This window comes from Eptesicus fuscus, chromosome 14 (genome assembly GCF_027574615.1).
Source record: "Eptesicus fuscus isolate TK198812 chromosome 14, DD_ASM_mEF_20220401, whole genome shotgun sequence".
In the NCBI taxonomy this organism is placed as follows: Eukaryota; Metazoa; Chordata; class Mammalia; order Chiroptera; family Vespertilionidae; genus Eptesicus; species Eptesicus fuscus.
In genome coordinates, this window is record NC_072486.1 from 55,835,851 (window position 1) to 55,863,078 (window position 27,228).

The following is a 27,228-nucleotide window of genomic DNA, read 5'->3' on the forward strand; positions in this document are numbered from 1 at the left end:
AAATATTTAACAATATGCAGTTATATATGTTAATATTTAAATGATTTCAAAATGTCCTGGTTTATTCCCTAAATATACTAAACTACATGATATTATATATCTGCTTACCAAACAATACACATTGTCACACAGATAAATCAGTCATATAATTTGCAAATAATTATTGATTTGTGGAAATTGCTGGTTTAATCTTTTGATTAGAGCTGTCAGCAGCTAAATATTCCCAGGAGTTAGCCATGATTTCACATGGGTAACTGTCAAATTCTTCCAGTGTTTTCCTCTTCAATGGATAGTCAGTAGGTGATTTATAATCTCAACAAGTAGAGAATTTCTCTTACCATCAATGATATTGTTCATTCTCCCTAGTTTCTGCTAAACTAACAGCAGTTATAATAAATTTCTATATCCCTTATAATTCTGTCTGACATTTTAATATATTCAGTATTTCCACTGTTTAATATATTCAGTATTTCCAATATTTCCAAATGTCACTGACATCATTTTCTGGAGCTTGAACCTGATCTTCCAGAGCAAAGGAGAGGCGCCGTGACAGTATGTTTCAGAGCAGGGGTCCTCAAACTTTTTAAACAGGGGGCCAGTTCACTGTCCCTCAGACCGTTGGAGGGCCGGGCTATAGTTTAAAAAAAAACCTGTGAACAAATTCCTATGCACACTGCTAAGTCGGCTGCTAAGCAGGACAGGCAGCGGCGGCAAAAACACCCGGCGGGCCGGATCAATGTCCTCGGCGGGCCGCATGTGGCCCGCGGGCCGTAGTTTGAGGACCCCTGTTTCAGAGCAGAGGCTCTGGGCCAGCCTGCTTGGGATTGCATCCTTGCTCTGGCCCTTACATTTTAAGTAACGACTCTGTGCTCTAGTTTCCTCATCTGTCAGGTGAGGACCATATGATAATTCAGGTAAAACCCTCTGATAATGTGCCCTGCAATAATGTGAATTAGGATGCAGCACCATTGGCAGCTGGTCCTTGTCTCCCCCGGCCTTTACCCTGAACAGGCAGTAGGCTAACGTTCTTCTCACTTAAGCAGGTGGAAGGCTGAGGAGGTCTGCCTCACCTGGGGAGCAGAGGTGGCGAGTTCAGTACTTGTCCCTGGTAGTGTTTGCACGGAACTGATGCTGTGGACACTGATAACTGGACAGGTTCCTGGATTTGCTGCCTTTGTCCTGAAGGCCAGGGGACCCAGAATTGCCTGTATTGATATTTGAGCCGGCACAGACAACCACATTGGGCAGAGCCCAGACTTCTGAGTTTCCTGGGGGAATCCAAGGGCATGGCCCAGGCAACATGATTTGTTTTTGAAAGAGAGCCCATTGGGATTGAATCCTGGAGACCTGCTGCGCAAAATATTAGCATTTTAGTTGCTTAATAATGGGGAAGTAGAAGTGGTCTGCATTGTTGAGAGGATGGGGTGCCATGGCAGTTGAGGAGGAGCTGGGGGATGCTAGGGGCACTAAGTTACAGCCTACCCACCAACATAGACATATTTCAGTATTTCAACAGCTCATAGGATTTTACTGGCACATACCCACTCAACAACACCTCTGCTGTCTTCATGAAAATGAAAAGAATGATCACATGTGAAATATTCTAAAAAGTACTTGGCACACAGTTCTCAACAAATGTTAGCTATTATTACTAGCTTCTTTCTGAGTGAATATATATATATATATGAATTATGTTTGTGTTTTATTAAACTGCTGCTGTGGGAAAAGCAAGACAAAAATTAGACTAATTAGTGGGACCATTATGTTTCATTGTTTCTTATTATAGTTAAAAGACCATTACTCCCCCAGGATCTTTGTTGAGTTTTAATTTAAATTGATTTGACATTATATAGAGAAATAGAAGTGGCATTTTGGAATTGATAATGTCAGTGCTCTTTAGGGGTATTTTTGTCACTCTGGATTTTATGCCTTAATACAACTTATTTTTCCTCAACACTGACCTATTTTCTGTGTTCCTCTGTACTTAGAACAGTGCTTGGCAGACAGTAGGTATTTAGTGTTTGCTGAATGACTGAGTCTATAGTAAAAGGCCTTTTAAAGGGAAAGCATGGACGGTGGCGATAACCAACAGACATGTTAATCTCAGAGTATATTTTTTCAGAAAAGGGCAGGAGAAAAAGACATTCGCAAGTATATTAGGTGTATTGGCCCAAGGAGAGTCAATTATATAAGTTTTTAGGGTTCACCTGCACCATGAGTTAGGCCTGAAGACAACTTTGTTATGATGTATCCTAAGAGCAGTGGTGATGGACGCTCCTTGACCCCTGTGCCCCAGGAGCGCTTATCTGTTTGGGAGGGAAGGGACTTTCCGTGTTTCCCACAACCCAAGACAAGAATAGAGCTTGAAAGCTGATCTAGTTCAGAGTTTCCAAGGACAGTTTAAACTCAAGGTCATTGCAGAAACTCACGACGTACTCATGTCTCTTGTCCTTCAGTTTTTCTCTTTCTACACTTTCACTAGTAACAGATTCCCACCCTTTGTGTCCTGAGTCAGGAGATCTATTTCTGTCTGGGAATTTAATTTTTTAAGTGTTTTCTAGCTCAAATGTTTAGTATGGTGCCTGCTTGGCATATATAGAAGCATTAAATACATATTTGTTAAACAATATTGGACATAGTTGTTCCTGCTTCTCTCAGGGTATTTCTTTGACCTGCCTCAGTTACCTCCCAGCCCAGGGTCCTGTGGCTTGCTTGCAACCGCACAGGGTTTTACTAGGAGGAGAGGACAGTAACAGCTACCTGGTGTGGCCATTTGTCACTAGCAAGATGTGGAGGAGGGGCAGGATGCAGGCTGGGGAGGAGAGTTCATTTAATTTTTCTGAATGGATTCATAATTATTGTTAAGCAAATCACACATACACCTACTTGTTTTTGTGTTAATGGGGTCTGAGATGATGGTTTACAGAAATCTATATCCTTAAAACAAAAACAAAAACCCTAATATTGGTAAATTTAAATTGATTTATTTTATTTTGTTTTCCACAGAATTTCGTGCGTCATCACTGGGTGCACAGGCGTCGGCAGGAGGGAAAGTGTAAGCAGTGTGGTAAGGTAAGGGGCCGGGCACCCACGCCCCTAGCCGGAGGCTCCGCAGGCCTGTGAAAGCACCCGAGGTAGATGAGTCCCATCACCCGAATCCAGTGCTCAGTATGCCACCTCCTTCCACAAGGCCTTATTTCTCCAAGTCCCCTTTCCTTAAAGAGATATCTTAGTTGTTCTAGAACTCACTGCAAGCGTCAGAGGTCTTAATACAAGGAATTAGCAAATTTTAAGAGAGATGGATATACTTTTGTGGTGAATTTCATTGTTAATAGTTTCAAAATCACTTCCTACTTTGTTAAAAACCCCCTTCTGAAAACTGCTGACCCACCACACTTCTTTGATCAGCAACAGGAAGTCAATGGTGTGTTAAATAACACCACTTTTGTTGATATAGTACTGCAGCTGAGCAGAAACATAGCACAAAGCAAGAAATGTGTTGCTACCTTAGGATATTATCCAGTTACTGGATGCCCTTCTCATATGTATTATTTATGTCTACTGTGTCTCTTAGTATGACTGTCATGCTATGAAATTCCATGAATTCTACATGTTATTGAATCCAACAGATTTGGGTTATGGAATTTTTTTTTATTTTTGCAATGTACAAAGATTCATTTTAGGAATGAAAGGCCTGTCTGGGAAGGTTAAACTTGTGGTGAATCATGCTACAGAGATTTTTTTTTTTTTTTAGTGAGTCCAGCTTACATCAGTAGTAAGCTGGACTCAGTAAAGGGACGTTTTGATTTGGTAAAGAGCAATATAATTTGGGAGAATATATTCCTTATCAATTAACAATTCCCAATTTGTTTATTTATCCATGTGATGCCTTTGGGTCAGGCACTGTGGTGAGCTGACCAGTATGGCATTTTGACAATAGAGGGATACAAGGAACTACTGGCTGCCTGAGGTAGGGGAGTTGAGAGTGAGTGAGACTTGGAAAAGGTTTTATTGCTTTTGCTGTTTGTACAGTGCTTGGAAAGAAAACATTATTTTGTTGCCATTGGTTACCCCCTTGTGCTTTGGAAGGCTACACACCTTACCCTCAAGGCTACGGCCCTCCATTCTAACCAGTATTATCTTCGCCAGTTTAACCCAGTGATTCTCAGTTACTTCCTTTCTAGCCTGTAAAGAGGACAGATGAAATAGATTGGAAGGTGGAGCAGGTGAAAAGAAGATGAGGAGGAAGGGGGAGTGGACTGAATCTTACCAGCCATTTACATGGCAGTGGACAAGTTGTTCAGCCCTCCACTCTTCTGTGACCTTCCTTTCTTGGGTCCACCTACCCCTTGCCTTTCTGGTGTGGCATTGGGCTTGTAGGTTTACTCTTAGGGCATTGCAGACTTTCTACAACTTTCCCACAAAAGTGTGTGTGTGTGTGTGTGTGTGTGTGTGTGTGGTGTATGAAAGAGAGAAGATACACAGCCACTTTTGAGATGGGAGATGCGAAGAGTAGGAAGGATCTGGATGAACAGGTCCTTCACTTTGGAAAAATAACTTCTCTTGACAGCCTAGTAACTGCCTCCACCTCAACAAATGATAAACTGGAATAGAGGTGGAGGAGTTTTATCAAAAGAAAATCAATAAATGTTATATATTTTGTGGTGAGTATTCCCTGGTATCATGTTACACCCTTCTCTGGCTTCGTCTTCCATTGGCATGGTCCACTGGGCGGGAGGAACTGGACTCCCTGGGCTCTGAGTTGCTGCCCCGTGTTCTCAGGCTACCACCTGGAGCGCTCCCAGCTCTCTGTGGGGAAGTCAGCCACCCCAGCTCCTCACAGTGTGTTCCCCTAATCTAGTACTGTGATATTTACCTCCCATGTGTATGACCCAGCTGCTCATGAGTTCCCAGAGACTTAAGCAATTATGGCATTGGCTTGCCTGTATCTCTTTGGTAGATAATGATTAACCCTTCTCTGGATCCCAGCTTGAACCCTGGATTAGAGGAAAGTTAGTAACTCTACTTCCATTTACAGATGGAGTGATTGAAAATTCATTTCAAACTTTGGTGCTATGCATAATTTTCATTGGTAGAGTTGTACATTCTTACATATCCAGAGATTTTTAAACAATTTCCCATACACACAACACACATAACTATACATATTGTTCTATAATTTACCCATTGGGATAGGGTGAAAAATAATCATTTTACTTAGCAAAACTTAGGGAGTGTTTATGTTTAAAGAACATCTGGGGTTTCAATGTCTAATTTTAAAATCATCAATAAAGTAAATATTTGGACTGATTTTCTCTTGAGCCCTAAATATGTGTTTGGCTGCATGTGTGTGGCATTTAGTGGATATCCAATGAGAGAGCTCATGATCCCATTGCTCAGTTGCTTTAATATTTGCTGAATATCACAGGCTGCCATGTTTATGACCATTATGTAGTTTTACATTATTTTCATTTATAGCCCCACATTATGTAAGAGACAGGGTCCAGGCAGAAAAGAGAAGGCATATTACACTCAAATTGTGTAGTTAGATAAGTGTTTAATAAAGAGAATATTTAAAATGTGTGAGCAGAGTGTAGAGACACCCCAAGGCATAGCGAAGAGCTCTGAGGCTAGTAACAGCAGGGGGCTATGGTCACGTAAAGTCTGAGGCAAGGAGACAGAGGGAATGCTTTCACAGGGGGTGTGAGACTTAACCAGCCCGGGTGACCCACCAGCTGGGGAATAAATATTCCAGCTTCAGTCACCTCCACTCCCTAGTGGCCAAACCCAGTAGAAACAAGATCACAAGGAACACTGTTGAGACGATCCATAACAGTCACTTTTACGATAGGACATGGGGTAGAGAAAGATGGGAAGTGGATCCGGAGGGCCGGAGGACTGATCTAGCATGTGTTGCTTAATGCCAAGCTGTACTCAGTGAATGGGGAGAGGCAGGCTGCTTACTTATTCTGTAAATGTATCTCTTAGGAATCTTCCCCAGATCTTACATTTATTCAATCACATTTTTTTTTCAACACTGAGTTGTTCTTAGTCATTTACAAATCAATAGGCAAAGGAAAAATGCTGCCATGATTAGGGCTAATTTGCCTTTTTATCTTTGAAGGAACCAAGCATCTAAACCCAGCACTGTGGTAACTGTAGGAATATGCTTGTAGGCTATTATCTGAAACCTTATATTTTACTTAGAAACATATATAAAAGTCACACCAATAAATGCACTAACTTTTTGAAAGTTAAACAGTAAATCTTGAAAGCGTTTTTTAATGCAACAACACGTAGTTAAACTTTGGTCTGCATGTTTGATGCCCTGTGTGGTATCATTATGAATTACTTGTCCATAAATCATACGTACTTTCAGATGTAATTAAGTAAATTAAACAGCAGGTAGCATTAATTAAATGGGAAAATGTCAAAACCACTCTTTCTTGTAATGAATATTGTTGAAAATTAATTAAAAGTGAACTTATAGTGCAGTATTCAAAATATGCACTATCTCAAAGAGGTATATTTAATAGCATTTTTGTAATGCAAAGATGACAAAAATGATTAAAAACATTCCATGGGGGTGCAGTTAAGACACGAATAGTGAAAGGGATTACAGAGTCTAAAAATGATGAAGAATACCGACCTGGGGCTTTGTTATCCATTTGAACATCTACTGATCTGAAAATGTGTGCATCCTGGAGCTCAGCTTTGAGGAGCCCCTGCATGGTTAGGGACAAGGAAGGGGAGTTTGAGGGTGAGGATCTATGCACTGGACAGGCAGGTTTGGTTGTTTGCCTCTGTGTGTTTGTTCATATAAAACAGTGGAATCTTCTGCCATTAGCCCCAGGAGGACCCGGGAGGTGTGGAGAGGGTAATATAACAAGGACAAGGAAATTAAGCCTTCCCGTGGAGTCCCTGCCAACATAGCTGCTGGAAGCCTGGCTTTCCTTCCTGGCCTTGGCTGAGTATCAAAACATGGGACAAGGGCAACTGCCATTCTGCTCTCTGCTTCTATGAGTTTGACTATTTAGATTCCTCATATGAGTGGCATCAGGTAATACTGGCCCTTCTGTGCCTGGTTTATTTCACTTAGCATAAGGTCCTTCAGATACATCTGAGGAGGGAAATGGGACGATATTAGTCAAAGGGTACGAAGTTTCAGTTATGTGAGATTAATGAATCCTAGAGATGTACTGTACAACATAGTGCCTATAGTTAACAATACTGTGTTGTATACCTAATATTTTGCAAAGAGGGTAGAGAGTATTGTTGTGTTGTTATCACAAAAAAAGAGAGTGGGAAATGATAAGATATGTTTATGGCATAGATTGTGGTGATGGCTTCACAGGTATATACTTATCTTTAAACTCATCCAGTTGTACAATTAAACATGTACAGCTTTTTGCATGTTAATCATGCAGTATAATGGTTATTGGAGGGAAAAGGGGTTTGGGGGAGGATGAAGAGAGTAATGGAAAGAATCTAGACTCTGAGTGGTGAGCAGATATTCTATAATACTGGCATTGTATTATAGAATTGTACACCTGAAACATACAATGTTATTAACCAGTGCTATCCCAATAAACTTAATTAAATAAACATTTAAAAAGGGAACAAGGGGCTGCGGGCTCAGAACCAGTGCTCCTCACTGCAGACCCCAGGTGGTTAAATCACTCAGCACTCACCTTTAGAGTGGTTTTGCTACTGCCACTGCTCCCCTGACCTTGGGCCTGGCCAGAGCCCCAGTAGGGGCAGTAATGCGATACTGTGATACTTCGGTCACTCTGGTCCCCTTTGCTCTTTCTTCAGAAGTGCCAAGGCTCTGGGATGGCAGAGGGAGGAGTTGAACTCAGAGATGCCCGGCCTTGACCAATCATTGGCTGTGGTGACTCTTTTAGGCTTAGGGCAAGTCCTAGAGATGGAAGGATATCTCCTTTAACTGGGGGAATGGGATGAATGCCTCGGGCATGAAGCAGGGTCACCTGGGTGGAACACCACATCATCCAATACAGTTCGTCCCTGTCACTTGGTGATTCTCAGCATCACTCCTTTCACATAATACATTTTTAGTACAGCTCCTTCAGGATTCTGGTTGGTCTTATTTCCTAGAGAAACATATAAGAGGAAGGTTAGTGGGATAAACTATAGCTCTCTCTCTCTCTCTGGAAGCTGGTCTTAAATCTGCAACTAATTATCATTTTCTTGCTCAACCATCCATTCTGTATTCATCTCAACTAACACTTCTGGTCTAGGTGACTGTCTTAATCTGTTTGGGCTACTATTACAGAATACCATAGACTGGGTAGCTGAAGAAAACAAAACCCAGAAATTTATTCCTCACAGTCTGGAGGCTGGGAATTCAAGATCAAGATGCCTGCACAATTGGTGTCTGGTGAGAACTTGCTTCTTACTCACAGTGATCTTCTCTCTGTGTCCTCACATGGAGGAAGGGGAAGGAGTTCCGAGTCTCCTTTACTAGTATAAGGGCACTAATCCCATTCATGAGGGCTCCACCCTAATGACCTATAACCTTCCAAATTGGGGATTAGGTTTCAACAAATGAACATTCAGTCTCAAGCAGTGACCTACCTAGTGGGGTAACAAAGACCCTTACCTTTGAACAGTCTGATCTTCCGATCTTGGCTGCTGTAATTGTCCATTTTTCAGAGAAGTAGAAAGGAGCCTCAGTGGATAATTGGTGCCAGATATATTCTTCCTGCATCCACTCTCAAATAACAACTTTACCTCCACTTAATGATTGGGACTAAGATGGTAACTTGCCGAGTGGTGACTCCTCACTGTGCTTGCTAATCTCTTGACACAAAGACCCCAAAGTAACTGAGTGTAGTGGTAGTTCAAGTTGTAAGGGCCTTTCGTTATGTCCCATGGTGGAGATGTTCCCTTTCTGGGATTCAGACCCTCGGAGCCCAGAGTTGTGGGGACAGGAAGCATAAATTCCCTCCACGTGGGCCAATGGAAGTGATAGTAGACAAGGCCACTCCTACTCCCACTCTTTGGTTGTTGTATCTGTGGATTTTACTGTGGTCACGGATTTAGTGAGTATACTGAAACTGGAGGACGGTGCTCATAGGGTTTCCTCTCAAAGCTGCAGCCTCTGTTACATCTTCAAAAGATCGTCCCATCTGTCAGCCTGCAGCTTCTGGATGGCGTGGGCTGTGATGGGACCAGTGCATCGCATGGCCATGTGCTCACCCCCGCACCTCCATGGTTGTAAAATGGTTTCTTTGGTCTGACACAGTGTTGTGCAGGATCCTGTGTTGGTGGGTCAAACACTCTGTAAACCCTCGCATAGTGGTGCTGACTGAGACCCTGCAAAAGGGAATGGTAAACCCAAACCTGGAATATGTGTTGATTCCAGTCAGGATGAGTTGCTGCCCCTTCCATAGTATCAAGGGGGTCAGTGTAACCGGTTTGCCATCAAGTAGCTGATGGTGTATTTGAGGGATGGTGCCGTATTGGGTGCTCAGCTTCGGTGTCTTTTGCTGGAAGGTTAGACAGTCAGCAGTGGTAGTGGCTACTCAGTTTTGGTGAGCAGTAGCCCATGCTTTTGGACCCAAACATAGCATTCATCACTGCTATCATGGCTACTGCACTTACAAGCCCATTGTGGCATGGATGGTATTTTAGGACAAAGATATAAACCCAACAGTTAAGGTTTTGTATGTAATTTTGGCCATATTAAATATGACACTAAGTATTCATATAAAGTATTTTTTGCCCTAGAATCATAACAGTCATAAAAATATGAAATATAAGCATCACAGTTACAAATGGTTAACATGTAAAATAAAATGTAAATTTGTAGCCATTGTTACAAGCTTAATTTCAATTATACCTTAATTCCAAGATCCTGGGTTAAGCTATGTACTTCCTTAAAGTCATCTGCCTCAAAAATAAAAAAGGACTGGAAATCATGTCTGAGGCTCTTCATACAGCCTGACAAGTTTGTGGTAACGGTGTGAATTTACACAGAGAAGCCTGTGCCTTCCCCCAGGAGACTCTACTTATGATCTGCAGCTTATAACAGGGGTCTTCAGATAAATTAATGAATAAAGCTGAAACTATTGAGGATAATAAGACTGACTGGCTCTAATGAGTGTATTGTAATTACCAACAACATTAGAATGGAAGAACACAGAATGCTGCAATGAAGAATAATAAATGTCAGTCCATGTGTGTAAGTCAGTGATTACCCTGGAGTGAGAGAATATTATGAACAATAAGGGCATTGATAAATTTTCAGAGCCTTTAATTAATGCCATAAAATATATTACAATTAAACCCAATAGATAATTTAGATTTTTCAAAGACAATTCTCATAACGTAACTGTAGAATCACATAATTTTGATTGTTGCATCTGTGGATTTGTCATAAGTTACAAAGACATTGCTTATTTAATTTCATTCATGACCCTAGCCAGTTTGGTTCAGTGGATAGAGTGTCGGCCTGCGGACTGAAGGGTCCCAGGTTCGATTCTGGTCAAGGGCACATGCCCAGGTTGCAGGTTTGATCCCCAGTGAGGGGCATGCAGGAAGCAGTGGATCAATGATTCTCTCTCATCACTGATATTTCTCTCTCCCCTCCCTTTCTCTCTCTGAAATCAATAAAAATAAAAATAAAAAAGAAATATATTCTAAAAATTAAATGGATTTCATTCATGAATACATTCTTTATTATAATTTAATTTAGATGGCCACACATATTTACAATTTGAAAATATTGAATGTTTAGGAAAGTTTTAGCTTAAGACCAGTAAATTCTGTATAGGAAACTTAGAAATAACAGGTAAATTAGATTTTTATGAATGTAAATAAACCCTAATCTTGTATAAACTAAAATGTTAATGCTACAAATTTGACACTGCAATAAAACCAAGGACTAGGCATATTGTCAAACTAGCCTAATATACAGAGATTCACAATTCCAGGTAAGAGCACACCTGTCAGTGCGAAACTGGACTGAAGAGTCTGTCGAGGGGAAAAAGTCAATCATTTGTCTGGACTGGGAAAGAGATTGGTTCATGGTGGCTTTGCTCGCTAGAGACTGAAGGTTGAACCCTTAACTAATTCTGGATAGGACAGAATGAGTCCATAAGTCTGTAGGTAGTTGGTCAAATGGGTGCCATTTTTGATTAGTCAGGAAAAGTTTTCATTTGGGTTGGTATGAATCTGTGCTTCAGCTGTGGGATGCTCAAACGTCATGGTTTGTCAGCTTCGGTTGGTTAAAGCCCATTGCACTGAAATAGTTAGAATGGTTTGAGGTCTTCTAGCAAAGGTTTCATCTGACCAGAAAAATTTCCTTTTACTTTAGTGAGTATCCAGTTGCTATCATGTTATATCCCATTGGATAAGTTTACAAGAGTGGTGTAACAGTTTTATTTTCCCAGACATAATGAACTTTGCTTCTAATTTAAACTTATGATGAACATATTAGATATTAAAATATAAAGTGTGTGAAAGTATATATATATATAATATATATAAAATTATAGAATATTTGAGCAAAAATGTCTGACGTTCTCTGTTTTAAGATAAATGTTGACTCCCTTGGGTTTTTTCTTTGTAATACTTTTGAGCTTTGAACACGTGAATAAAAATGGAGACGTTTAGTTATGTGTTGTTTAAAGTTTTGGAGTCAAGAGCGGCATCAACTCTTGTTTTAAACAACATTAAATCAAACAGGGAGTCAGGCTATGGTCAAGAGAGTCCCTCGCCCAAACCTCAGTTACATCCATAAGCGGTAAAATAATTTCGGTTTGTTTCAAGTGAAGCCTTTTTTTTTCTAGTTACAGCCAAGGCTGTAAACTGAGTGTCATTTGGTATATGCCCTAGATTACAGAAGGAAAAGAGGCAACGAAGCTTTAGCTGCTAAGAATAAATGTTGTTTAAACTTTATTTCAGAGCTCTATTGGACTAAAAAAACTCCTCCCCCCCGCCCCAAATATCTCTCTAGGTTCTTAATATTTATAATTCTGAAGTCAGTTAGATCTGACTTCGCGTCCCTATTTTCTTCTCTGATAGTGATGAACAAAATAGCCCTTAAAATCATAGAGTTAGTTGAAATTCCATTAGGGCATCTGTCAGTACCATAATATCAAGTGTGGGCCAGCTTTTAAAAATGGGTAATTAGGAATCTGCTCTTTTTGCTGTATTGAGATCCCTGCCAAAATCTCCCCATTGCAGATGGCCTGTGGGAACTTGGTCCATGAAGGCCCCATTAGGGTTCTATTTATGTCTCTGTGTTGGACAATAACCCTGAAGCTAGGGCCTCTGTGACTCAGCCAGATTAGAATCCAAAACAAAGCACAGAGCTGATTACCACCAGGTTCGTCTGCAAGGGACCCACCACAATTCTGCAACAGAGCCCCGCGCCCCAGCTGTGGCTGGCCTTGTTTGTTTCTGGTATCCACCTGGCTGTCAGGACTGTATCTGTGTCTCCCTGAAACCAGAGGCCAGTAGAAGGGTAGGCTAACACACTCTCCCTCTGTACCGTCAAATAGAACATGGCTAGTCACATATTAGACCCTGGAGGACTTTGTCAGCCAAGTGATGGAAGACATTCCTGTTGATAGGTCTTAGCAATCAAAGGGCTCCTGCATTTATATACTGCATTATAAAGAACTTTGCAAGTACATTACCCCATTTGAATCTCATAACTACTTAGTGGTATGGGAGAGGTTTGTAGTATAATTACTATTTTCAGGTGAAGGGAAAAATTAGAAGGTTTAAGATCCCCCCAGCCAATAACAAGATCCAGTGCCATCTCTCTATCAGCATCTATTTGACGTACAATGATCTGATGTATGAATTGATGAAGTGGTGGCTGGGTAATAGCATTTGAGATGCTGCTTAACAATACATTTGATACAGCAACATTCAGTAGACCTCTAGTTGTGGCTTCGGCTGCTATCATGCCAACAGTCCACCCTATTGATTTCCAACCATGTGGCATGTCTGTATTGCAGACTGAATGAAATTAAAATGCCAGCATATTTGCATTGTCTTAGGGGTTGGAGGAGAGTGATGTGAGGAAGCATATTTCTATGTGGTTTGGGTTAGGTGTTTAAGGTCTAGAGCAGGCGTCCTCAAACGGGGACCACATGCAGGTGTTTTTGCCGTTTTGTTTTTTTACTTCAAAATAAGGTATGTGCAGTGTGCATAGGAATCTGTTCATAGTTTTTTTTTTAAAACTATAGTCCGGCCCTCCAGTGGTCTGAGGGACAGTGAACTGGCCCCCTGTTTAAAAAGTTTGAGGACCCCTGGTCTAGAGAGCATGAAGTTGGTAATTGCATCACGATGTGCTAGCAATGACTTTGTTCAATTCATCTGAAGACATGCATGCCATGTGTATGAAGTTCACAGAGCTAAGCTAAGTTGTGGGGACCTGTTTAAGAACCATTACAGGGACTTCTCTCAAAAGAGCAGTAATTCCACTGGACAGATAATACATGTGCACATAAAATGACAACTTGAGGAACTATTCACTAATGCCACGGGTAGGTACAAGTGGTTAGGCCTATGGTTTAGAATGGGAGTTCTTTTAATGTGAATTAATTTTTTAAGTTAAAATTATCTGTAGACATTGAGCAAGACTTCTTCAGCCAGTGCTTTGATAGCTTTCCTGCCTGTCATATTTTCTTTTAATCACTTGACAAAAGCCCTCTTTGAAAAATGTTTTGTCGTTGCTCTGAATTCATTTTTTGGGGGGTTTCGATTTCACAGGCGGATGGAATAGATGAGCCTGGGGAAGGCTAAAATCACCCTTTGAGCATTACTGCATGCTCCTCTCTAGTCATTATGTAGGGAGAGCTGCCAAAAAGCACCTCTTCTGTTCTTCCATTTGTTCATTTAAGAGGATTGAGTTTGCCATTCCATTAATCTCATTGCTGATTGCTGGTGAAGAATAACATCGAAAGCTGCTTGTTTTGAGTCCCAGCATCCCAAAGGGATGATGAAAGTCTTTGAATTTCTTTCTGCACCCTTGGACTTCTCCCACATCCTCACTTCTGGGTCCTAACTCTCTGATCCTTTATTTCTCTCCATATGAGTTCTCAGATGTTACCGTTGTTAGAACTTCTGAGATGGATGACTGTTGTTATAGAGAACCATGTGAACCAATTGTGACTTTTGTTTTTACTAAAAACATATCAGAACCACATTCTATTTGGGGAAAAATGCAATTTTCTTTCTTTCTGTGTGTGTGTGTGTGTGTGTGTGTGTGTGTGTGTGTGTGTGACTTTGATAATTTTGAGTACTTAGTGGTACAGCAGATCCTGGTACCTCCTCTCTAACAGTCAGATGACTTGGGAATAGGAAACTCTTGCATGGCAGAGGGTGGAAAATGTAAGTGCTGAATGTGTCCCAGTTACCTTGAGTGGTGGGGTCAGTTCTGTCTCTATTCACTTCCTTGGACTTCAGGAGGGCAGATGCATACTGTGATTGAAGTGGTTTTAAATTTTCTATCTCTTGTCCTAACACCCCAGGGCTTTCAGCAGAAATTCTCCTTCCACAGTAAAGAGATTGTGGCTATCAGCTGTTCCTGGTGCAAGCAGGCGGTAAGTTGGGAGATGGAATAAAACAAAGTGGGCTCATGTTCTATAAAAATAGACTTAGGTCATTGCTTGAATTCCTGTCTGTAAGTGGAAGGTCATCCAATGTATGTATTGTTTTCCTCACATAGGATTGTTGGAGGAAGAAAAACATTTAAAACTATAGAATTATAGCACATATGAGCTGGAAGAAACTGGAGATGAATTAACCCCTTCATTTATATACATTGAATTCTGGGATCAGAGACTGGAGGATTCTTCCCTGGAATCAAGGACTTCTCTCTCCTAGACCATATATATATATATTTTTCCAATTACACTAGGTTGTTGACAATTCTTCCTATGGTAGGAAGTTGCAACATTAGGAAGAAAGCAACTTGCAACATTAGGTAATCCTTCTAACATGGCAGTCCCCAGCATCTTGGTTCTTCTGTGTGTTTTTTTTTTTATGTAGGCACCTTTTTTGGGGGGGGTGGGGCGAGAGGGGTTATGTTAGAATAAGAGTGGTTTTGTATCCTTTAAATTTCAATGTTACAGTTGTCTGTAAGTTCATTGAAATGTAACTCTTCCTTACACTTGAACATATATATTCATTGGAATCCAATAGTATTATTTACTTTCTTCTTTTTTAATCTATTCTTTTTTTTTTTTTAGCCCCTCTATCCCAACCAGATGGTTCATTTTTCTACTTGTTTGCCTGTGTACCTGTTCTTTCTTTAAGCAGACAATGTATATACACTCTAACTCATGGGTTGGCAAACTATGGCCCATAGGCCAACTCTGACTGCTGCCTGCTTTTGTAAATAAGTTTGAGACACAACCTTGCTCATCCATCTATGTATTGCATTTCCCTAGGTCCCCACTTGTCAGGAGAGCCTACTGTTGTTACATAGAGATGCATTGGTCTGAACAGCTCAGTGCTTGGCATTTCCATCTCCTTTCAGTTAATTGTTACAGAAATAGTCCTTGTGCTTCTGTTCAAGAACACATTCACAAATACAAGGCCATTCTAGTTCTTGATTGAAACTGTTCCATCAAGGCAATATCTCCATCTGGAGTGGAAGAAGCAGATTCAGGGTCCAGGTGTCCCAACAATACTTGTGTTGCTGGTTTCCCTGATCTGGTAAGACCCCATTGTGGGACAGCATCATTGGTGGCCACAGGCTCAGATAGGCAACATCTATTCTTGCCCCCAGAGGTCTCAGGCTGTGGTTAGATGTTCTGTACACATTCAATGAATTGGGAACTTGGTCCCACTTTCTAGTGAACACATGTGCTCTCTCTTCATTGATCTATAGTCCAACTGAATCACACAAAGATGACTTTCATTTGACCCTTGTGACAGAGCTGTGCTCAATTCCACATACTTTTGAGTTTCCCAGGGTGATTTTGCAATGTTTAAAAATACAATACATTTTTAAGACAAATTATGGTGGGGATATATTTTAGCACTATATGTAATCCCTTCTAGAATATCTGATGTCAAACAAGTAAGTGTCCTCTATGGGCACTTACTACATCAGAGGAAAAAAACTGGGATTGGGAGCTGGGTTTCCTGGATTCAGGTCCTCACATTACCACTTTTGGACTCTTCTTATTCTTTCTAGATTGGCAGTTACTCAGGTGTAGAGTCAGAGAGTTGAAATAGGCAGGTTCTGAGATCCCTTCTATTTTAGAAATGCAGTGGCCATTCATTTGGGGGTTTATTTGAAATTCTAAAAGAGAATCACTTAACATTTTTTCTTAATTTGAGAGAATTTTAAATTTATAAAAAAGTTGCAAAAATAGTACATAACATGAATGTATACACTTTCATCCAGCTTCCTCTAACTCCCTCTAATTTTGACAACTTACATAACCATAGTGCAATGAATAAAATCAGGAAATTAATATTGATACATTACTAATACCTAAGCTACAGATTTTTAAAACATTCACCAGTTGTTTTCTTAATGTCCCAGGATCTAATTAAGGATCCCACAGTTCATTTAGCTGTGGAATTCTTGACATTTCCTCATTCTTTCTGTCTTTCATGACCTTGGCACATTAATAAGCACTGACTGGTCATTATGTAGACTGTCTCCCAAACTGAGTTTGCCTTATGTTTTCTCATGATTAGATCGAAATTATTCATTTTAGGTGAGATATGAGAGAAGAGATGTGATGTTCTCACTGCTTCTTATACAGAGGGCATAATGTCAATGTTTTATTACTGATGATATTAACCTTGCTCACTTGATTAATGTGGCATTTGCTATATCCCTTTCCAATTGATAAATATTTGGGGGAGATATTTTGAGATTATGCTGATATATTTCTCCTCAAACTTTTGCCTACTGATTTTAGCATTCACTAGTGCCGTGGTCGGCAAACTGCGGCTCGCGAGCGACATGCGGCTCTTTGGCCCCTTGAGTGTGGCTCTTCCACAAAATACCACGGCCTGGGCGAGTCTATTTTGAAGAAGTTTAAGTTTTAAAAATTTGGCTCTCAAAAGAAATTTCAATCGTTGTACTGTTGATATTTGGCTCTGTTGACTAATGAGTTTGCCGACCACTGCACTAGTGAATCTTCTAAAAAAATTATTTAAGTATATAAAATTTTTTTTCTAAACATTTAAACTTTATTAAACTGAATGGTTTTAGCTTCACAGCAAAACTGAGGTGAAAGTAAGGAGATTTTTCCATACATTTCCTCTCCTTACACCGTCACACATTCCCCACTATCAACCTCCCATGAGGAAATCTCCTTTTTAAAAAGATATTCAAATAACATTTCTCTGGTATATCAAATTGTTTTAGATCACAAATAACTGGTGGTTGGGGAATTATGAAGCTGTATTCCATACTTAATTAACTGATTTAGTAGTTAGTCCCTGGATCACATCTGATCATGAAGATACGCAGAAATGAAGACAAAACCTGCCTGATGGGGTATAATTGGGGTGGCCATGTTTTCCAGCTTTCTTGAGACAGTCCTAATGTACATCTTTTGTTCCAACATAATTATTAACAGTACTCCCTTTCACTCTTAAAATTGTTCCAGTGAAGATGATAAATTATGTGGTCACATTAAATAGAATCCAAGTAGAAAGCATGTCAATTTTTAAAAAAATCACTATGATTAAAACTTTAAGGCTTATAATGTGATTTACGTTTATTAGAAAACAGATGTCACCACACATCATTATCCCTTTACAGCCATACAAAAGATGATTGAAAATGTAATTGGCCTAAGGTCACTCAATCTATTTGGGGATAGATTTAAGCCTCTAAAGCATTGTTATGATCATTAGTCTACATTTATTTCCTTCCTTTCAGAAACAAAAAGCACTCTAGACTTGCCAAGTGTAATGGGACCATTATGTTTTTTAGCAGCCCTCACAAACCCAGCAGAAGCAATCTCTTTGTTCGTTGTTGCCTCTTGGACTAACAGCTCTCTAGAAGAGACATCTTGCTTCTTTCCTGGGTCCCTTATAGTGGAAGACCACCTGAGAAGGATTTACATCCATTGGTAGAAAAAAGAGAGACAGATGTTAGGCACTGCCGTTCTGCTCATCTTCATTTCCTTTTCAACATTATCCCAAATTTACCAAGTCTTTGACCATGCAAGTCCAATGAAACAAAGTTATGGCCAAGTTAGGATTAATAGAACCCTCAGTCGATATAAGAAACATTCGAACCTGTAGAGAACTTTTATATGAGTTTTGTTTGAGACAAACTGATGACAATTGCTGAGAAACAAAATCTCAACAGATAGAGAAAATTCTCCAGAGAATAGCAGTTTTACAGCTTATTTTATACATTAGAATCAAAGGAGGAGACCGGAGGGGTATATGAAATGGGTGGTAGATTAAGGGGGCAGGGGAAAGCAAAGCTGAGAAATCTCTGAGATTGTATAAAAAAGGCAAAGTAGAGAAACACACAATTCTTTTATATTGGTGGGTACAGGATAGTTAATAGTTAACATTTATTGCACATAGAGATGGTATGTAGGAAACAAGAAACAGTGAGGGTTTCTGTGGCCTTTGTTGTGGTGGGTGTGCCCTGAGGGGTCTGGAAAAGAGATTACTCTGACATTTCAAAGGTATGTTATCTTAGATGTGAAAGGACAATAGACAGGCTCACTTAAGTAAAAACTAACCTTTGTCAAGGAAGCTGAGGCCTAGGACGTGTCTACTCACCATGACTTGCTTTTAGTTAGGAATTTTTATGTTCAGACCTTCCTGTGTGGCTAACTTCAGTCTCTGACTTTGTAGAGCGGCTTCCCCTAAGCTTGTCAGGTTTAGTATGTGGCCATTTTTTCATCCACACCGCCAAGACTAACATCTTTAGGTAAATATCCTATTCAATAAAACTCATACACACAGACAATTGTATGGTGATTACCAGAGGAAAGAGAAGTGGAGGAGGTAAGAGAGGACAAGGGGAGATAGATGGTGATGGGAGGAGACTTGACTTTGGGTGGTGAACACATAATACAATATACAGATGATATATTACCGTATTGTGCACCTGAAACTTATATTATTTTGTTAATCAGTGTCACTCCAATAAATTCAATAAAAATTTAGAAAATAAAATAAAAGTGAGGTACTAAAAACAAAAACAAGGTTATAAAGTTTTAGCTGACCTGTCCTATAAGATTGATTTTGTTGTTGTTAGCATTTTATAAAAGGAAATGAATTCTAAATATGGTCTCTGAGTGCCTGGGGCTGGTTGATAAGAAGCATGTGATATGTGTGATGTGTGTGTGTGTGTGTGTGTGTGTTTGCATGTGCATGCATGAGCATGTACACATGTACTTACTTCTTCTCATTGCAGCCTTGCCTTTTGCACAGAATTATTTATTGGCCTGTTTTCTCTTTAGTTTCACAATAAGGTGACCTGCTTTATGCTGCATCAAATTGAGGAACCCTGCTCCCTGGGGGCTCATGCTGCTGTTATTGTCCCGCCCACCTGGATCATTAAGGTGAAGAAACCTCAGGTAACTGCAGGGACCCTGATGCTGCTGGGCCAGTGCAGAGAAACAATAACTGTTGCTTCTTGCTTTTCTCCCTCTGACTAGTCTTTGGATTTCTACAATCTCTGCTCATTCATCCCCTTGGTCCCATGCTCAGCTTCCTTAGTTCATCCCATTAGCCCATCACCTTACTGCGTTGGGCTCTCTCATGGATCCAGCCTCCTCTTCTAAAGAAATCAGACTCCACAGCAGGAGCATTTCCTTCCTGTTCGTGTAATATCATGAAATGATATTCTCTTTGGGTGCTCTCCTGAGTTGCTTAAGTACTAGTGGTGGATATAGCTGAATCTTGTGCACCTCTCTTCTCTTCCAGCCTGGGCACCCCTAGGGAGTGAATGTGAGGGCAAACTGTGCAGGCTTCCTTGTTTGGTTGAGATCACCACCACTTCCCACCTGAACAGCAGACTGTGGGGCATGACCTTCCTAAATACACAGGATCTGCTTAGAGAGCAACACTCCGCTCTTAAGGCAAAGTAGAACCTAGCCTCTTAATACATAATCTCACATTGCATTCAGTCCTCATTGTACCTTCTTCCAAGAGGGTCTCTGCTTCAATTCTGAGAAACCTTGGTGGTTTTTCCTAAGGTCATAATCTTTGATAGAAAATTTTGTACCTTTGTACTATACATCTTAGACAGTAGCTCCAAGTTCTGGGATGACTTTCAGTGCTACAGGGAGAAGGTTGTACCTCCCTAGGGTGCAGGAATATTAGGAAATCTTACTGAATATAATATCTTTAAATGATGTGGCGATCTTTTTTCATGTGGGCTCCAAACTTAGCCTGTAATTTATTCTCATTGACTCAGTTTTTTATTTAAAAACTGTTGGATCAGGGACACTCTTTTGCTTTGTGTGTTTTACATGAAGTTTAGTCTCTGCTGATGAGTAACATTTGGGAATAATCTTTCCAAGTCATAATCCATGATGGAAGCCCTTGGGAAATCTTTTCCAGAGGCAACTATGGTATCTACACATTAAAATATGGGGCCTCTAGTCCTTTCATTTTACATTTTAGATCCAAAGGCCAAGAGATGTTCAATGAGTTGCCCAAGGTGATATACAAAACTTTGTACTGTCTGAAATTCAAGTGTACTGATTTCCAATTTAGTGTTATTTTAAGATCTCTTTAATATTTTTACTTTAGTTTTCCCCCTAATATTTACTAAATTTCTCCAAGAGCTTTATATTAAATATTCAGTAAATCAACATCAAAAACCTCAATGGTATCAGGAAGGCTACTGGGCATTGTGATGTAATACATGATCTTTGCTCTGAATAACCATGTAGTTATCTTAAGAAAAGATCACGGAGAACTTCATAGAAGAGGTGGCTTTTATTCTGCCTTTTATAGATAGGTGGGGTCTAGATCAATGGAGCAGAGAGGACATAACAGGCAGGAGATAGGCGTGAGTAAGGGTATGGGCCCAAAATTATATTCATGGGATTATAAGACTAGTTTGACTACAGTGGAAGATTTATGCAGGGTGTATGTAGGATAGGAGTATGTGTTTGCTAAGGCCTAGCTGGCAGGGCATTTTTTATACATGTTAACTTTATCCTTTTAAGCAACAGAGTAATAGAGGAAAAATTATATTTTAGAAGGAAACAACTAGCAAGAATGTGTAGGATAACCTGTTGGCATCAGATTTTGGAAGGCTGGAGATAGACAAGTTAGGAAAATCAGAAGATAATACCACTTTGCAGGGAAATTGTAAGTTTCCTTTACTAAACTTTAAAAATATTTTTGTTATGGAAAATTTTAAGCAAGGGAAGAGAGAGAGAGAAGATTATAATGAATTCTTCTGTAGCATGAACTTTTCTACCATTATTGTTTCATATATTCCTGTACCACACCATAATTTCTTTTCCTTAATTATTTTTTTCTATTTTGAGATTCACAGGCAGTCGTAACAAATATTACAGAGAGATTCCATGTACCCTTTACAAATCCCCCCCATTGTGATTTCTTGTAGCATCACAATACAGTATATCACAACCAGTTGTTAATATTGACTTAATTGAGATACAGAACAGCTGCCACAAGTATCCCTCATGCTACCTTTTCATAACCACATCCATTTCTCTCCTGGTCCCACGCCATCTACTCTGTCTTCCTGAAAATGGAAGTTTCCCCCCTTTTTTCTTTTGCTGGGGTATCTTAAAGCAAGTCTTAGGATATCATTTAGTCTGTAAACACTTCATTTTGCTTCTCTAAAATATAACATTTTAGAAAGACAACCACGTTTTATGTCACCCACAAAATTAATAATTCCTTAAAATAGTTTCTGATTGTCTCCAATATATATAGTTTGTTTGTTTGTTAATCCTCACATGAGAATGTTTTTTTCATTGCTTTTCAGAGAAAGTGGAAGGTGGTGGGGGAGATAGATAGAGAGAGAGAGAGAGAGAAACATCACTGATGTGAGACACCTATTGAATGGTTGCCTCTTGCATGCACCCTGGCTGAGGGCTGGGAGCAAACCCACAACCCAGGTTTATGCCCTTGACCAGGAATTGGACTTGGGGCCCTTTGGTGCGAGGGTGGGGTGGGTGGGTTTGTGTTACACTCTAACCACTGAGAACACAGGCCAGGGCTCAAAAATTTTTTTTCACCGTCACTTTATTGTTTTAAAATCAAGATCCAACGGTCACAGCTGCTTTTTTGGTAACATACTTTAAGTCTCTTTTAATCTGTAACAATCCCCTCTTTTATTTTTCATGACGTTTATTGAATAAATTGGATCACTGTATCTGTGGAATTTCTCAGATTTTTATTTCGGTTTATTATATCCTTATATTGTTTTAAAATTATTTCCCTTAGGGCCCCTCTTTCTTGTAAAATAATACTTAAACTTAATTAGATTCAGGTTTAATTCAGGGGTGATGACATGTATTTCTGTCATGTTGCTTACTTTTAGTGATGTGAAGGTTGACCAGAAAGTTCAGGAACTGTCATCCTAATTCATCTGTCATAAAGTTGTCCATCAGCCTTTCACCTATTTTTTTTTAATCTAATAAGCATTATTAGCTATGTTATCATTTCATTAGGGTTGCCAAAGGGTGACCTCCCAATTTTTACTCTTCATTATTTTGGCTATGATTTTCCTATAAAGAGACCATTCCCTTATTACCAGCAAGAACATGACAAATGCTTGAGTATTTGCCTTTATTTGTAAATTTTCAGAAGAAATAATAAGTTAGCAACTTTTATTACGTGGCCAAGAGTGGTGATGGTTTGGTTGTCTTGCAGAGTATAATTTTGAATTATGAACTTATATATATAGCACATGATGTGTTTTAACTCATTGGCATCATTATTATTCTTATATTCATATTGTTCCATATTTGACCAATTAGGACCTCTTCCAGGTGACTCCTGTCTCCATATTTTATGAGCCATGAAGTTTTTGCTAGCTTCCTTGGTTTCAGGAATGACATCATGTGCTAGGATTATCTTGTGCATTTCCTGTTCATACCTGAGATGAGCCATTTTCTCTAAGGAGCTCTGGTTACTTTTAATGGGAGTTAACCAGAGCTCCTTAGAGAAATGGCTATTTCTCAGACAGTTCACTATCTGGATGCTATAATCCAATTTTTTTATTACATACCTTTTTATTGTCTTTTTATGATTCAGAATATTATAATAAGAATTAGGAGAGCTAACATTTATATGTTAGGAAACATTTGAGTACTTTACCGTACATTCACTATCTCATTCTATCGTCACAGTACCCTATGAGGCTGGTATCTTGTTATTCCTACTTTACAGCTGAGGAAGTGAGGAATAGAGAAGTCAAATTTCCTGGGTCCATATAGATATTAAATAGTTTGAAGTGGCATTTGATCCCAGGAATTCTGATTCTGGAAATCAAGTTCTTTGTGATGTGCTATGCCATTCACTGTTTAACTCTATAGCAACCCTTGCTGAATCTGATATCTTTAAAAATTAGGGTGGTTCCTCCTCTTTAATTAATTGATTAAATTTAGTACTTTAATCAATTAACTAAATTCTATGTAAAAGCTAATAGATGATGAGCTTGGGCAGTAATAGAATAATGGTAAAGAGCTCTAGTTTATGAGTCAGATTGCCTAGATTCATAACCTTGTCCTGCCACTTAATAACCTGTATAATTATTGCCACTTAATAACCTGTATAATCTCAGACAACTTAAACCTTTCTGTTTAAACTTCTCATCTGCAAAATGTTACTAATACTAATACCTAATGCATAGGGTTTTCATGAGGACTAGTGAGTTAAAAAACAAAAAAACAAAAAAGATAAAGTGTATAGAATAGCACCTGGTTCATTGTAAACACTCAATAATAAATGTTAGCTCTTGTTTTCCTTCTTGTTGACTTGTAGGAGTACAGGGTATCAAGCAAAGCTGTGCATCAACAGATAAAAACTTTGAACACTCACACAGGGGTCAGGACAGAAGTTATTGATCCCTGAGCCATATATTGCAATGAAAGGGGATAGAAAGAACATGATATGTCCAATGGGGAGGGCAGAAAGAGACCAAACAGGGGCCATAGCCTGCCGTCTACTGTGCTCCCAAGTGCACCTTGAACTCCTGCTGTAGCTGGTGTATTTTTCACTTCAGTGGGATTGCATGTTCTTTAGCATGATGCCTGCCCCAGGGGAGACAGTCAAGTTCTAGTCACTTACTGAATACAAGGACCCAGGAAGACCGAGTAAGCATCTACATCTAGATAGTGGAAGGAGACAGAAAGTCCTACAAAATAAGGAGAGAACTATGATAGCACAGAATTTCATTATTTGAAATGGGAAGAAATACAGAGTAGTCACTGATGTTAAAAAACAACAATAATAAGGATTGAGAAAAGTCCTTGTGTTTGGGACCATATCATTGATGCCATCAAAACCATAGATTGTAGAGTGTGGGGCATGGGTTGCAACCTGTTAACAATGGTATGGAAACAGTAAGATTAGAAAATTTATTGGAGACATTGGGAAATGATGGGAGAGAATTTGGAAGGTAAATGGAGAACAATAGATCAAATATTTTTCCCAATTTTTAGAATTTATTTTTTAAATTTATTTTTGTTGTTGACACTATTACAGATGTCTACCATCCCCATCCCCTCCCCCCACTTTTGTCCACCTCCACCCAGTCCCTGTCTCTCTCTTCCCTCTGGCCATCACCACACTGCTGTCTTTGTTCATGGGTTATGCCTATATGTTTTTTTATTAATCCCTTCACCTTCTTTAATCCAGCTCCCCCTTTTCCCCTCCCCTCTGACAGCAGCCTGTTTTTTAAAAAATTTATGTATTATATACATCTATATATATGTCTACATTCTATGATACTGCTTAAAAATATAATGGAGAAGATAGTCTTAATTGTGTTAAAGAAATATTTACTTCATTAACCACATTCAAAGATGCTTCTATATGCAGTGATGAATATAGGTCCAAAGATGAATCAGATATTAATCTGAAAATAGACCCAACAATCTAAATCATTGGGCAGAATGTAGATTCTGGAAGAGGAGTTTTGCCACATATAAATTTTAAATAAAAATGTGGCCTTCTGATATCTGTGAATGTTTGCCTTCTTGATCAGTGTGCATCTTTTACGAGAGACACTCATAGGATGGTGAGAGGAAGGGACAAGACAGGTTGTCTAAGTCAGCAGCTTGTATATTAGATGTATAGGCAGTGAGAGGCCTATACATCTAAGGCAGAGAATGCTAATTGCTTCTGAAGATGTAGAATCAAGGTGGAAACATGAAGCAGGGTTAAGAAATTTCAGTTGTGGAGATCAGCGTAGGTTACATTAAAAAAAAAGTCATTGTGCTTGGTCTTGAAAGATGCCGGGTATGTTATTGGGAAGAGTTAGGATAAGGAAAGACCATGCAAGTTGATAGAACATACTGTAAGATGGATCATCATATAAAGTTAGTTTTATTTGTGACACTTGTATCTAAACAAATAACTCCAGAGAGGAGGAGCCAAGAAAATCTATTTAAGTGTATAATGGACAGGGAAAGTAGGTTGTAAAGAGGTGGGATTAAACCACGTGCCATCCTTCTCTGCTGAGAGATCCCTGGCTCCAAGTGGGTGATTACTCCACGACCAGCTGTGCGGTTGTGTGAAACCTTGATGGTAAGGGGAATGAGTGCTGCCTGGATGATGTGCTGAGTTTCATTACCAAATTATTTGGAGAGACCTAGGAGTTAAAATATAATAGAAGGTAGATGACTTTAAGGAATTAAAAGAAAATCAGATTTTAAGAATCAAGCTCCAATCTGTTGGTGTATTTACAGTCAAAGTTATATTTAATGTTACAGATGTCGGTGTTTCTTCTCTGTACTAAAAATGGTTGGTGTATTTTGACTGGATAAACAAGTTAAAGATGTTCAGATCCTAGTATAACTGCTTGGAGCTGAAGGAAAGACCTGTGTTACATGAATTTTTTGTGGAACACCAGAGGTGTGTGCTTTTAATAAATGACATCATTTTACACACAATGCTTTAAAACTTGCCTTTCCCAATGGAAAAAAAAAAAAACCCAAACAAAACACAACCAAATTTTTGGGGAAAGCCCATGTTAGTACATACAGATTTAATGCATGTTTAATATATTAGTTTACTTAGCCAACTCCCTGCTGATCAATATTTATATTGTTTCCAATGGTCTACTTATAAAAATGCCACAATCAACTTCTTTTCTATCCTTGTATGGACCTTCTTCATGTGAATCCTTTCTTATTCCTTATAATTGGATAACCTTAAAATGCTATAGACTCACCACATGTAATAGCAATGACCAACAATATCCATCAAAATTTCTCAAGCCATTTCCTTGGGTCAATTCTAAAGGTTAGGTAATACTCGCTCTGATTTAGTCAAATACACCTGAGAAGCTGCTGAGACCCTATCCTTAACTTTGGAATGTGTTTTCTCTGTTCTTCTGCCTGCCTTTTCTCTGTCCTTCTCTGCCTGTTCTTCTGCCTCTCTGTCCCAGGGATGTAGCTGGAACAGGGCAGAGTGAGAACGCTCTTTAAGAGACAAAGTCCATGACTCTCCCTCCAATTATCCATCAGAGTTTTGTCTAGTATATCATGGGGAAAGACTTTATTTGGAATGAAGAAGTGGGATATCTTCTCTTTAGGTTGTTATTATAACTGATTCTTTGAGATCCCATAACCTGGACAAATCCCTGAAGGATAGCAAAAGGTAGTTAAGTTTCATTCACAGTTGAGTGATTTACCCAACAGGCATTTCTTAACAGTCCAGGAAGGAGTCATACTATGATAAAGATTTTGTTGATATGATTATTACTGCAGCAAGGTAAGACTTCCTGATACCTGGTATAAAAACAAAAAGCCTTTATCTTTTACTAGGACTTTAACAAAAGAGTGGGCACAGAATGTAGTGGGGTGAATCTGTTGGAATCAGGAGAATGCAAATGTCCAAGTGAGAGCACAACGGTTCTTTGTTTTGATAGTGTTGAACTTGCCAAGTTCATCTTTGTATCACAGAGTTAGCTGCCCTCGATGACAGGGATGCTTTGTTTTAGAACACAGGACAAGTATTTAAAGGTTTCTTGGATATATCACTAACAATTCTACCCAATAACTTCTTGGTATAATTTTAACATTCTTC

The 27,228-nt window shown here is 39.3% G+C and overlaps 1 protein-coding gene across 3 annotated transcripts in view; it reads left to right on the forward strand.

The window, feature by feature from the left end:
- The window catches only part of DGKI (diacylglycerol kinase iota), a 397,015-nt gene that overhangs the window by 174,422 nt on the left and 195,365 nt on the right, over positions 1-27,228 (forward strand). For all 3 annotated transcript variants that reach the window (XM_054726100.1, XM_054726102.1, XM_054726101.1), the window contains exons 6-8: positions 3,007-3,072; positions 14,511-14,582; positions 19,443-19,559. In XM_054726100.1, the coding sequence (XP_054582075.1) occupies positions 3,007-3,072; positions 14,511-14,582; positions 19,443-19,559 (255 nt within the window). The remainder of the gene's footprint in view (positions 1-3,006; positions 3,073-14,510; positions 14,583-19,442; positions 19,560-27,228) is intronic.